The 13551-nt window shown below is 54.2% G+C and overlaps 1 protein-coding gene across 1 annotated transcript, besides 2 other annotated features; it reads left to right on the top strand.

Moving 5' to 3' along the window:
• Nucleotides 1-254: 254 nt before the first annotated feature.
• Nucleotides 255-819: a repeat region (rgion duplique sur le chromosome 4).
• A 4348-nt stretch (nt 820-5167) lies between these two features.
• PODANS_7_3800 (uncharacterized protein) lies at nt 5168-12149 on the top strand (the record flags this gene model as incomplete). Its single annotated transcript, XM_001907599.1, has 3 exons — nt 5168-5344; nt 5404-10519; nt 10582-12149. The coding sequence occupies 3 exons, from the start codon at nt 5168-5170 to the stop codon at nt 12147-12149; spliced, it is 6861 nt and encodes a 2286-aa protein (XP_001907634.1).
• A 380-nt stretch (nt 12150-12529) lies between these two features.
• Nucleotides 12530-12616, top strand: a tRNA (tRNA-Lys).
• The last annotated feature ends 935 nt before the right edge of the window (nt 12617-13551 follow it).

Genomic DNA, 13551 nt, shown 5'->3' with positions numbered 1-13551 from the left:
TTTTAAAACAGGGACAACTTGGAAAAAAGCACGCCTCTCCGGCTGGGAGGGCCAAGGGGTGGTTAGCGGGCTTGGGGAATTCTCCGGTCGGTTCGTTCGGTAGCGGGGCCAACAAACAGCAGGACTCCCATGCGTTTTATCCTGTCCTCGCCCGGAAGTGGGTGGGGGGCCCCTTTTTTCGCCTTTTGGGGAAAGACCTCAAATTTATGGCCTCCACGGGTTTTTGTGCTATGGGCCAGCAGAGCCCCTGTGGCCCGGCAGGGCTTTGCTTCCCATCAGCCCAGCCCGGCAGTGGCCGTCTTGTAAAGCTGCATTCCACCGGACATTTTCCAGCCCTGCGGGGTCAGCAAAATCGCTTTTACTGATCCCACAGCTCGGTCAGCAAAATCGCTTGTACTGATCCCACAGACGGGTCAATCTTGAATTTATATTGTCTGCTAGCCTGGTCTGCTGGAACTTCGGCAGCGATGGCCTCTCGAAGCCCGTCAACCAATAGCATTTGCCGATTTCAGATGTGACACACAGGGGCGTTTGCTGCTCGTTGCCGGGATCTTCCTTCGTGGGTTTCTCGCTGACGCCTAGGGAGCATCCCCGGGCAAAATACACCATGATCCTCCAAGAAGCTATCAGATAGAATTCAGCTCTCAGCTCTCTTTGGTCATTCTTGACGTCCGTCTCCCATCGACCCAAGACCTTGGGTGATCGAACCATGACGGGTATTATCACTCTTGGCGGTCAACTGGTCGCAAGGCCAAATCCAATATTGGCTGGGGGTGGAGATGGCACGCTATAATTGAGTGGGCCTGTTGGGCATGGCCCGGGGGGTTCACACATCGCAACTCTGTGGCTTTATTCTCTTCTACCTTATATTTCTTACTGAGGTGAGGCGGGAAGAATGGGGAGGGTGCTAACCTACCGGAAGAAGAAAGACGGGGCGTTGATGTGTGAGAGAGTGATGATGGATGAATTGGTTGCTTTGATATACACTTTTTTTCAATACTTGATACCTATTTTTTTTTCTTTTTTCTTTTGTGCATTTTACAGTTTGCATTACGATTGACGGTGTTTTTTGTTTTGCTTTGTGATGACATGAGAGATGAGGATTGAGCTTGGAGGGCTTGAGCATGGTGGTGGGTTGTGGTTATGAGATGATATTGTTGTAGTTTTGCATTTGTTTTGTAGCGATTTTCAACTTTGATGGTATGATTGCATGTAACGAATGGGGTGGGTGTTGTGATTCGGGGTTGGGGATTTTGTGTGACTTGGGTGCTGAGCGAGGGAATGGCGTTTGGATTGTTCTTTTGTGACTGAGGGGTATAGACATGGTGCTTGAGGAGTATGGACATGCATGGCATTTGAGGAGTATTCTTCCTGGAAACTTCAAGGGCAAGAAGTCTTCGGGAGACGGACTGATGCAATAAGGTACAGCAGAGGCAACGAGTGATAGTTTGAAGGGCACGCGCAAGTAGTACCTAGCATGCTGTGGACGACATTGCAAAAGTTCTGAACCATACCTAAAATATGGCTACTAGGCCTCGAAATGACCAGTAGGTCTTGAGAGATAGTCGATAGGCCTGAGGGAGTAGTCAAAAGGCCTATTCCCTGTTTAAAAGGTAGAAGTCAACGGTTATCATACGTCTTACTTACTTGTAGTACCAGTTATTTTGTCGACGACGCGTGCCTAGGTAGGTAGGTACCTTGGGAAATAATCTTGACCAGTTGAAATATAGAGCCAAAATATCAGGCTCAGAGTTTACGAGAGCTGTGTGTGCGTGCGTCAAAGAGGGTGTTTCATCTTGCTGAAGTTTGTTGTGATTTGTCAAGGTAAACGAAAGGATTAGTTAGGTACTTGGGAAAGCATTGATGCGTGGTCAAGAGAACAGACAAATGTACCCCCTTCTTCTGTCCACGTAGCTGCAGCAAACTTGGTGAAGCTCGATGTTACACCTTAAACCAACAGCATCAGTTAACTTTTATAAGGCTGAGCTTCATGTCTTTGAAGGTGCTGTGCCTGGCAGATCCTGGACTGGTCTAGCCCCCCGTTGGCCTCGTGGGAAAGGGAACCAAGAGAAAAATCGTACGATTCTGATGTCAGTGGGGCCTGGTTCTTCTGCTGACCTGCCTTCCCGTCGGGTCGGATCGACCTGTCAAGATTCGGCAGTGGCTTCCGATCTGCTTGGATTGCTTGCTTGCAGATAGATGTGCAGAAGGGCATGGTTCGCAGTCTTAAGAGTACGGCGTATGTTTAGGCATGTTGGTGTGGAGGGATTAGAGGTACACCTCGCGGTGGAGGAAGCAGGAGGGGGGTGTGTGGTTGGACACTAGATATGTCTGGCAAATTATGGACATTACCAACGGTATACATAGACATGATCGAGATGGATGGTCCTACAATCACTGGACTGGAGGTTCATGATTCATCACGAAGAGGTAAACAGCCTGGGACCACATCACGATGGCCATTGTCCCATGTGGCTAGTCTTGTGGTCCGTGATGGCGGCAAGGTTTCTCCAGTGCGGAGCGGCCCGGTGACGACTCTATTCTTGGAGACAAGGGTCTTTTGTGTTGACGACAGTGTTTGTCGCGATGGTGAGGTGGCATGTGATTTATCCAAAAGCATATCTGGCTGTCGATGGCCGAGTGGTGACAACACTACAATACCCACCACTGATAACACCGAGAGAGCCATACAGCTGCCACATCTGCATCTCAAGATGAATGTGACGGCGTGACCTATTCCTGATAGGCCATCTCTGAGGCCTGCTTGAACACAAAGGAAGGAAGATCTTCTTATCAAGAGAGGCCAACGTCTCAAAACCGAGCGGGAGAATATCACCGAGCGGCGACTTCACTCGGGAGTTGAGAGTCTCCAGACCACGAGGCCGGACAGATGGAAACCGGGAATTGTCGGCCACTACAAATGTTGTTGACCAGCCGAGTCAGTGTTGAAACTCGTCGTGTTGACGGATCCCTGAGCACAACCAAAACACGGAAACGCCTGGGGAGAGAGATGGAAAAGACCAGAAATGATGAAAGTCTAGTCCGCAAAGGGCAATTCCTGGGCGGACAAGATGTTGGGGATCTGCGGGTCCGACTCCGGTCTTTTGCGCTAACAATTTCCTGTCGATCAAAGGGACCCGGGGGTTCCGGCATAACTCGAGGGACGACGGGAACTCAACAATTGGGGCATCTTTCACCCACAGTTGATTGCCACTTTCCCAGTCCCAACACTGGTCATTAAATTTCACGATTCTTGCAGTGGCTGGGCGTGTGTCTGTCCTCTTGGGTTGAGGGAGAGTTTTGAGGGACGAGTTACTGGCTCTGTCTGTGGCTGTTGAAGACTTGAAGCGTGAAGTGTGATCCAAAAATCAAAATGCCATCTTCGGCGGTCCGCTGTCAGCCAGCCAGCCATGACCGCCCAGAAAACCCTTCCCTGGGGTCGGTTCCACCAGGCTGAGATCGAACCAGGGGCCGGCCCCGAGTGCCCAAGGGCACAGACCATCTGGGCCAGTTGCAAAAGGGTTGAACCGATCGGGGTTGGTTGTTGAGGGCTGCTGGTCTCTTTGTTAGTGCATGCCTCGGACCAAAGTACCCTGCAGGCTGATTTCCAAAGGGGAGACGGAAACAGAAACGGCACAAATGGGAATTTGGGAAAGTAGGCTCGAGAGATCGTAGATACGAAATCGTCGATGAAGGGATTCGGACACCATCTGGCGTTGCCCCGAGCGCCGAAGCGGCATCGTCGGCGAAACATTGAACCCCAAATCCGCCGTGTGCTGCGCCGGGGCTGACATGAAGGTGTCCATGCGGCTGGGTTGAAGACCGGGAGTCTCGGGCAGTGGCATGGCAGAGAAGGATGCAGGAACAGGAACAGGAATGCCAATCTGGGGACGGGAGATGGGGAAAGCAGAGGCTTGAAATAGAGAGAAGCATAGAAACCTGGAAGGCAATGCCGCCGTCGGTGTTGCTCCAAGTCAAGCGACGACGCGAAATGTACCTAGGGTGTCCCATGAGTGTCTTCGGTGATATCAAAAGCTTAACGGAGGTACATCTCTTGAACCCCGAGCCCACGGTGGAAGGGCACTTGTTCTGCGGGCTGACGTTGCTGCTGCTGGATGCCCCGGCAAGCGGGCAGACGGCGTGCTGTGTGTGGCCTTTTGGGAGTTTCCCCAACATGTCGGCTCGGTCGTCGGCGGTGTGAGCGATGATTGGCTTGATTCGACCGAGTTCAGATGTCACTGAGAGGCTCGGCGCGGGAAGCAAAGGGACGGAGCCACGGGCACGCAGGGGGTGCGAGGGGTGAAAAAAAAAAGTTACAGTGGAAAGTGCAGTGGTCGGTGGTGGTCTGGGTGTGTGGTGGGCGCTGGGTTGCTCGGATGCGGATGGCTCCAATTTTGGGGTCCCCACATCCCACCTTTCCCACCAAGCCCCGGGCCCCGGCTGTCAACCAGAATGTTTAGAACAGGGACGAACAACGTCTCGCCAGAAACCCAAACTCGACCCATTCATCTACGGACAACTCCTCCCCTCATCCCCCCCGAAGTAAGGACTTCTCCCTTCCCTTCTTCTCTCTTCTCCATTCCTTCTGGATCTGCTTCCCCTCCCTTCGCTCCTTGCCTGGTCTGCATCAACCTTGGGAGCTCCCTCGGCCGACCCCCCCCCCCTCTTCTCTTCGTCCCTCACCTCGTCTGTTCTGCTGCATTCTATTGCACTTATCACCATCGTAATATTTTGATTGTGGTCTGATAAACAGATATCTAGATCCCTTGCAGCAAAGGAGTAGGAGTAGGATAAGGATATACCGGTCCACATATCCAGGTTCGTTCGGACTCCACGGATACAAATCAGCAGCCCAATCGCCAAGCATAGAGTTTCGCTGACACCGGGGCATCCGCCAGTTCCAGTTCCCAGCACAGCACAGCAGACACCGCCGCCTGCCAGCATCATCCCCCTCCACCCCTTTCCTCTTATCGGCGTCTGGTTTGGGAAAATATCCGATTGCCTGTGCCGACCTGCTCTGCTCGACAAACGCTTCACACCGCCTGGCGCTACACCACGTTACGTACTTTAATGATCGAGTAGACGACCTCTTCTCTTATTTTCGAACGAATTCCCCGCCAGATCCCCAACAAACGAGTCTGCAACCCACCCCCCCAAAGCAGCAATCATGGGAGACACACCACGGAACGGCGTTATAGTGCCCAAGTCCAACGGCAAGGCTTCGTATGCCGAGAAGCACAAAATCGCCTCCCACTTCATTGGCGGCAACCGGCTGGAAAATGCCCCGCCGTCCAAGGTGAAGGACTTTGTCGCTAACCACGACGGTCACACCGTCATTACAAATGTGAGTGCTAGCCTGATACTTTTTGACCGAGAAAACACTTCTAACTCTCTTGTTCACAGGTATTGATCGCCAACAACGGTATCGCCGCCGTCAAGGAGATCAGATCAGTGCGAAAATGGGCCTACGAGACGTTTGGCGACGAGCGGGCCATCAAGTTCACCGTGATGGCCACGCCAGAAGATTTGCAAGCAAACGCCGACTACATCCGTATGGCTGACCATTACGTTGAGGTTCCCGGCGGCACAAACAACCACAACTATGCCAATGTCGAGCTTATTGTTGACATTGCGGAGCGTATGGACGTACACGCCGTGTGGGCAGGCTGGGGTCACGCTTCGGAAAACCCCAAGCTTCCAGAGTCCCTCGCCGCGTCACCAAAGAAGATTGTGTTCATCGGTCCTCCGGGCTCTGCCATGCGCTCGCTCGGTGACAAGATCTCTTCCACCATTGTAGCTCAGCACGCCGATGTGCCATGTATTCCATGGTCTGGTACTGGCGTTTCCCAAGTGAGTGTGGACGAGGATGGCATCGTCACAGTTCCAGATGATGTCTACCTCAAGGGCTGCGTGAGCTCGTGGCAAGAGGGCTTGGAGAAGGCGAAGGAGATTGGTTTCCCAGTAATGGTCAAGGCCTCTGAGGGTGGTGGTGGTAAGGGTATTCGCAAGGTCGTCAACGAGGAGACCTTCGAGGAGCTTTACAAGGCGGCGGCGAGCGAGATCCCCGGCTCTCCCATTTTCGTCATGAAGTTGGCCGACAGTGCGAGACATTTGGAGGTTCAATTGCTTGCTGATCAGTACGGCAACAACATTTCGCTGTTTGGCAGAGATTGCTCGGTCCAACGCAGACATCAAAAGATTATCGAAGAGGCCCCCGTCACCATTGCCAAGCCAAACACGTTCAAGGCCATGGAGGAGGCTGCCGTTCGCCTCGGCAAGCTTGTCGGTTACGTTTCCGCCGGTACCGTCGAGTATTTGTACTCCCATGCCGATGACAAGTTCTACTTCTTGGAGTTGAACCCTCGTCTCCAGGTCGAGCATCCTACGACCGAAATGGTCAGCGGTGTTAACCTCCCCGCTGCCCAGCTGCAGATCGCCATGGGTCTCCCACTTCACCGGATTCAGGACATCCGTTTGCTGTATGGTGTGGATCCCAAGACGGCTACCGAGATCGACTTCCAGTTTGCGAACCCTGAAAGTGAAAAGACCCAGCGTAGGCCAACGCCCAAGGGCCACACCACGGCCTGCCGTATCACCTCCGAGGATCCCGGTGAGGGCTTCAAGCCATCCAACGGTGTGCTCCACGACTTGAACTTCCGCTCCAGCTCCAACGTCTGGGGTTACTTCTCTGTCGGTTCCGCTGGTGGTATTCACAGCTTCTCCGACTCTCAGTTCGGTCACATTTTCGCCTACGGCGAGAACCGTGCTGCCTCCAGAAAGCACATGGTTGTGGCCCTGAAGGAGCTGAGCATCCGTGGTGACTTCCGTACTACTGTCGAGTACCTCATCAAGCTTCTCGAGACCGAGGCTTTCGAGGACAACACCATCACCACCGGCTGGCTTGATGAGTTGATTTCCAAGAAGCTCACTGCCGAGAGACCTGACCCTATGCTCGCTGTTGTCTGCGGTGCTGTCACCAAGGCTCACATTGCCAGCGAGAACTGCATTGCCGAATACAGAGCCGGTCTAGAGAAGGGCCAAGTCCCCTCCAAGGACATTCTCAAGACTGTCTTCCCTGTGGACTTCATCTATGAGGGCTACCGGTACAAGTTCACCGTCAGTCGTTCCAGCTCTGACAGCTACCACCTCTTCATCAACGGTTCCAAGTGCACAGTCGGTGTTCGCGCTCTCAGCGACGGTGGTCTCCTGGTCCTCCTCGATGGGCGCAGTCACAACGTGTACTGGAAGGAAGAGGCCGCCGCCACTCGCATCTCAGTCGACAGCAAGACCTGCCTGCTGGAGCAGGAGAACGATCCCACCCAGCTCCGCACGCCATCTCCCGGTAAGCTCGTGAAGTACTCTGTGGAGAACGGTGCCCACGTGCGCGCTGGCCAGACCTTTGCCGAAGTTGAGGTCATGAAGATGTACATGCCCCTCATCGCGCAGGAGGACGGTATTGTGCAGCTCATCAAGCAGCCCGGAGCTACCCTCGAGGCTGGTGACATTCTCGGTATCTTGGCTCTTGATGACCCCAGCCGCGTCAAGCAAGCTCAGTCGTTCATCGGCCAGCTTCCCGAGTATGGCCCTCCTGTGGTGGTTGGTAACAAGCCCGCCCAGAAGTTCACCCTTCTCTTCAACACCCTCAAGAACATCCTCATGGGTTTCGACAACCAGGTGATCATGCTGCAGACCCTGAAGGGGCTTATTGAGGTGCTCCGCGACCCCAAGCTCCCCTACAGCGAGTTCTCGGCTCAGTTCTCTGCTCTCCATGCCCGCATGCCCCAGAAGCTCGACGCTCAGTTCAGCTCTGTTCTCGAACGTGCGTCCTCGCGTGGCGCCGAGTTCCCTGCTCGCAACCTGGCCAAGGTCTTCCAGAAGTTCCTTGACGACAACGTCACCTCCAAGAGCGACGCGGACGTCCTCAAGACCACTCTTCAGCCTTTGACCGACGTGCTCGACATGTATGCCGAAGGTCAGAAGGTGCGTGAGTTGACCGTTATTACTGAGCTCCTGAACATGTACGCCGAGGTCGAGCGCCTTTTCTCTGGCCGCCGGTCTCAGGACGAGGAAGTCATCTTGCAGCTTCGTGACCAGAACAAGGAGGACACCTCCAAGGTTGTGCAGACTGTGCTGTCGCATACCAGAGTCGCGGCCAAGAACTCGCTGGTTCTCGCCATTCTGGAGGAGTACCGTCCCAACAAGCCCAATGTTGGCAACGTTGGCAAGTACCTTCGCCCAGTGCTTCGCAAGATGGCCGAGCTCGAGTCCCGCCAAACTGCTAAGGTCTCGTTGAAGGCTCGTGAGATTCTCATCCAGTGTGCTCTTCCGTCTCTCGAGGAGAGAACCGCCCAGATGGAGCACATTTTGCGCTCCTCTGTTGTTGAGTCCCGCTACGGCGAGACCGGCTGGGACCACCGGGAGCCTAACCTTGAGGTCATCAAGGAGGTCGTCGACTCCAAGTACACTGTCTTCGATGTCCTGACATTGTTCTTCGCTCACGAGGATCCCTGGGTTTCTCTGGCTGCTTTGGAGGTTTACGTCCGTCGCGCGTACCGTGCGTATGTCCTGAAGAAGATTGAGTACCACACCGATGAGACCGAGACGCCATCCTTCGTTTCCTGGGACTTTGCTCTGCGCAAGATCGGCCAGACCGAGTTCGGGCTGCCCTTGCAGTCCGCCGCCCCATCCTCTCCGGCTACGCCGGTTGATAACACCTTCAAGCGTATCCACTCCATCAGCGACATGTCCTACCTCGAGAGGAAGACACAAGAGGAGCCGACCCGTAAGGGTGTGATAGTGCCATGCAAGTACCTCGAGGATGCCGATGACCTCCTCTCCAGAGCTCTCGACACCCTCCCGGTGATGAATGGCGCCAAGAAGAAGACCCCTGGCCTCATTCCTGACCTCAGCGGCAAGCGTCGCCCGCCCCCTCCTCCTCGTCTTGACAGCATCGACGAACTTTCAGCCGTTGTCAACGTTGCCATCCGCGATGCTGAGGGCCGCAGCGATGATGAGATCTTGAAGGAGATCTTGCCCCTGGTCCATCAGTTCAAGGATGACCTTTTCGCCCGCCGCGTCCGTCGTCTGACCTTCATCTGCGGCCGCAACGATGGCTCGTACCCCGGTTACTACACCTTCCGTGGCCCCGAGTACATTGAGGATGACAGTATTCGCCACATTGAGCCTTCTCTTGCCTTCCAGCTCGAATTGGCTCGTCTCTCCAAGTTCAAGATCAAGCCCGTATTCACCGAAAACAAGAACATCCACATGTACGAGGGTGTTGGGAAGGGTGTTGAGACTGATAGGCGCTTCTTCACTCGTGCTGTCATTCGCCCCGGAAGACTTCGGGATGAGATTCCTACCGCCGAGTACTTGATTTCGGAAGCCGACCGCGTGATCAACGATATTTTTGACGCTCTCGAGATTATCGGCACACACAACTCGGATTTGAACCATATGTTCATCAACTTTACTCCCGTCTTCCAGCTTCAGCCTCAGGAAGTTGAGCAGTCGCTTCAGGGCTTCTTGGATCGCTTCGGTCCCCGCGCTTGGCGTCTTCGTGTTGCCCAGGTCGAGATCCGCATTATTTGCACTGATCCCTCCACCGGCATGCCCTACCCTCTGCGTGTGATCATTACCAACACCTCTGGCTACGTCATCCAGGTAGAGATGTATGCCGAGCGCAAGTCGGATAAGGGCGACTGGGTCTTCTACTCTACCGGTGGCACCACCAAGATCGGATCCATGCATCTGCTCCCCGTCTCGACCCCTTACCCCACCAAGAACTGGCTCCAGCCCAAGCGGTACAAGGCTCACTTGATGGGCACTCAGTATGTGTATGATTTCCCCGAGCTTTTCCGCCAGGCCATCCAGAACAGCTGGGCCAATGCTGTCAAGAAGGTCCCCTCCATGGCCGAGAAGCAGCCCCCGGTTGGCGAGTGCATCGAGTTCAACGAGCTTGTCTTGGATGACCATGACAACTTGGCCGAGGTTTCTCGCGACCCAGGCACCAACACCTGCGGTATGGTCGGTTGGCTCATCAGCGCCCGCACCCCCGAATACCCCAAGGGCCGCAAGTTTGTTGTCGTCGCCAACGACATCACCTTCAACATTGGTTCTTTCGGGCCCAAGGAAGACAACTTCTTCTACAAGTGCACAGAGCTTGCTCGCAAGTTGGGCGTTCCCCGCATCTACTTGTCGGCCAATTCGGGTGCTCGCTTGGGTCTGGCCAACGAGCTGATGCCTCACTTCAGCGTGGCCTGGAACGAGGAGGGCAAGCCCGAGGCTGGCTTCAAGTACCTCTACCTCAACGATGAGGCCAAGAAGAGGTTCGAGAGCACTGTGCTGACCGAGGAGGTCTCTGAGGGTGGCGAGAAGCGTCACAAGATCGTCACCATCATTGGTGCTGAAGACGGTTTGGGTGTCGAGTGCTTGCGTGGTTCCGGCCTCATCGCCGGTGCCACTAGCAGAGCCTACCAGGATATCTTTACTTGCACGCTCGTCACCTGCCGCTCGGTTGGTGAGTTATTCCCCCTTTCTCTGACGATCTTTTGAAATGAGTCGTGTACTGACTGTTTGCAGGTATTGGTGCCTACCTTGTCCGCCTTGGTCAGCGTGCTGTGCAAATTGAGGGCCAGCCCATCATCCTGACTGGTGCCCCCGCCCTCAACAACCTTTTGGGTCGTGAGGTCTACACCTCTAACCTCCAGCTTGGTGGCACTCAGATCATGTACCGCAACGGTGTGTCTCACTTGACCGCCAACGACGACTTTGCTGGTGTTTCCAAGATTGTTGAGTGGATGTCCTTCGTTCCCGATAAGCGCAACAACCCTGTGCCCATCAGCCTTGGCATCGACACCTGGGATCGTGACGTTGTCTTCACCCCAGAGCAGAAGAAGCCCTATGATGTCAGGTGGATGATTGCCGGCAAGCAGGACGAGGATGGTTTCCAGCCTGGTCTGTTCGACAAGGATTCCTTCGTGGAGACCCTTGGCGGCTGGGCTCGCACTGTCGTGGTTGGTCGTGCTCGTCTCGGCGGCATTCCTATGGGTGTCATCGGTGTCGAGACCCGCTCTGTCGAGAACATCACACCCGCCGACCCTGCCAACCCTGACTCGATCGAGCAAGTCAGCAACGAGGCCGGTGGTGTTTGGTACCCCAACTCTGCCTTTAAGACTGCTCAGGCCATCAACGACTTCAACTATGGCGAGCAGCTTCCCCTGATGATCCTTGCCAACTGGCGTGGATTCTCTGGTGGCCAGCGCGACATGTACAACGAGGTCCTCAAGTACGGCTCGTACATTGTCGATGCTCTCGTCAAGTTCGAGCAGCCAGTCTTCATCTACATTCCACCATTCGGTGAGCTTCGTGGCGGTTCGTGGGTCGTCGTCGATCCCACCATCAACCCGACCGCCATGGAGATGTACGCCGATGTGGACGCCCGCGGCGGTGTCTTGGAGCCTGAGGGTATCATCGGTATCAAGTACCGCAAGGACAAGCAGCTTGAGACCATGGCCCGTCTCGATCCCGTTTACTCGGGCCTTAAGAGGCAGATCGCCGACACGTCGCTTTCCAAGGAGGAGATCGATGAGATCAAGAAGAAGATGACGGAGCGCGAGCAGGAGCTTCTGCCTGTATATGCTCAGATCAGCTTGCAGTTTGCCGATCTTCACGACCGCGCCGGCCGCATGAAGGCCAAGGGTGTCATTCGCGAGGTGCTCGAGTGGCGCAACGCCCGCCGCTTCTTTTACTGGCGCGTGCGCAGAAGATTGAACGAGGAGTACATCCTCCGCCGCCTTGCCTCGGCGGCTGCGGTTTCGGGCGTTCACAACAAGAATGCGGCGGCAGCTGCCCAAGCCCGCGCCCGTCACCTCTCCCTCCTCGAATCCTGGTGCGGTATTGCCCACTTTGACAAGTCTGATCGCGAGGTTGCCATCTGGTACGAGGAAAACCGCAAGGTGGTGCACGAGAAGGTTGAGCACCTCAAGGCCGAGGCTCTGCAGGCCGAGATGCGCGAGCTCGTCCGCCTTGGTAGCCAGTCTACGGAGGATGCTGCCAGCAACCCTGCCTGGAAGGGTATCCGCGATGTCCTTCACACCATGCCGGTACAAGAACGGGAGAAGATGCTCCAGTATCTCAAGCAGGTGTAATTTGGTCATGATGTTGCCATGAATGGGCAGTAATTGGGGGGGAAAAGGGATAAGAAATACATGGTGACGATTGTACGAGACTAAAATGGTTTTTTTTCTTCCAGAACTCTGTAATTGCATGCACATGATGGACGGGATGTATGGGTTGAAAGCGGTGTTAATTTTTCTCGTTTGGGCATGGTTGGGATTGGACAGTTCTTCAGTGATAGTAACAATACATGTTTCCAAGTTATCACGATTTATGTCGGTGAGAATGTGATCTGTCTGGTGGTTGGAAACAAGAGGAATCAGCATGGTGACGGCGATGGCGGTGGTGACGATGGTGGATCATGCACGCTAACATCTACCCTAATACCGCTTGGTGTTTCAACAAATAGCCTGCCCGGCTAGCTCAATCGGTAGAGCGTGAGACTCTTAAGGAGTGCTCCGAAATCTCAAGGTTGTGGGTTCGACCCCCACGTCGGGCTCAATTCCCGTCGAACGACATTATTTTTGCCGTTTTTTTCTTCTGATCCATACTGGATGAGTCGCTCATTTTTGCCTTTTTCGGGGAACTTGATGGAATCTCTTCGTTTCGAGAATTTCGTGACCTGTGCTGTGATGTCAGAGTGTCTTGCGCAGAGGAGGGAGAATATGCATTCGTGATCAATCTTTCTTTTCGGGATGCAAGCCGAGTGGGTGGAAAAGTCCCTTGCTTGAGTGAGAATATGGTACGAAAGGAGAAGAGAGTTGGTTTTTCATTGCCGTTTTGGTTAATTCGATCCGCGAAGGAGAGGAGATGGTATTTACATCGGACTTTTTTGTAGAAAGGGAGGGGGGGTGTAACCGAAAGAGGTCGAATGAGGCGGGTACGTCAGCCTGGTGTAAGCACGGTCACACACCAGTGACACGTGCCAGCCTTGTCATGTTTGGTGATCTTGTTAGACCTCTTCCAAGATTTTGGGTCCGAGGTCCTAGCCGATGAGGCGGCTTGTAGTGTATTGTCTGTCCAAGCGGGTGGGTGTGAGATGAATTGGCCCACCAGGAGGTTCAGATTGGGTTGTGGAAGGTGATGAAAACATGAGTGACCGCTTACATGTGGAGGCTGCATTGGTTGTGCTTACATGGGAATTGCATCATTCTTTTGGGGATGGTGATGATGATGAGGTGAGGTGGACGAGAAGAAGAAGAAATATGGTGGTGCGAGATAGCGGTTGAGTGACAAGTGCCAGGGAGATGTTGTGGGAGTGTGAGAAGGGGGGCTTCACAAAGCAATAAAACGGACGAGAAAATGTGTATGTAGGGAGGCAGTGTATGATTTCGACGTCAGTGGCTTGTTGTCATGTAATTGGGAAGGGGGGCATGGGTGTCAGGTAGTTGGGATTGAGCCGCGTGGTTATGATAAGCAAGAAGGACGCGCTCA

The sequence above is a fragment of the Podospora anserina genome, chromosome 7, assembly GCF_000226545.1.
Source record: "Podospora anserina S mat+ genomic DNA chromosome 7, supercontig 1".
NCBI lineage: Eukaryota > Fungi > Ascomycota > Sordariomycetes > Sordariales > Podosporaceae > Podospora > Podospora anserina.
This window is presented reverse-complemented; position numbering and strand designations above follow the sequence as displayed.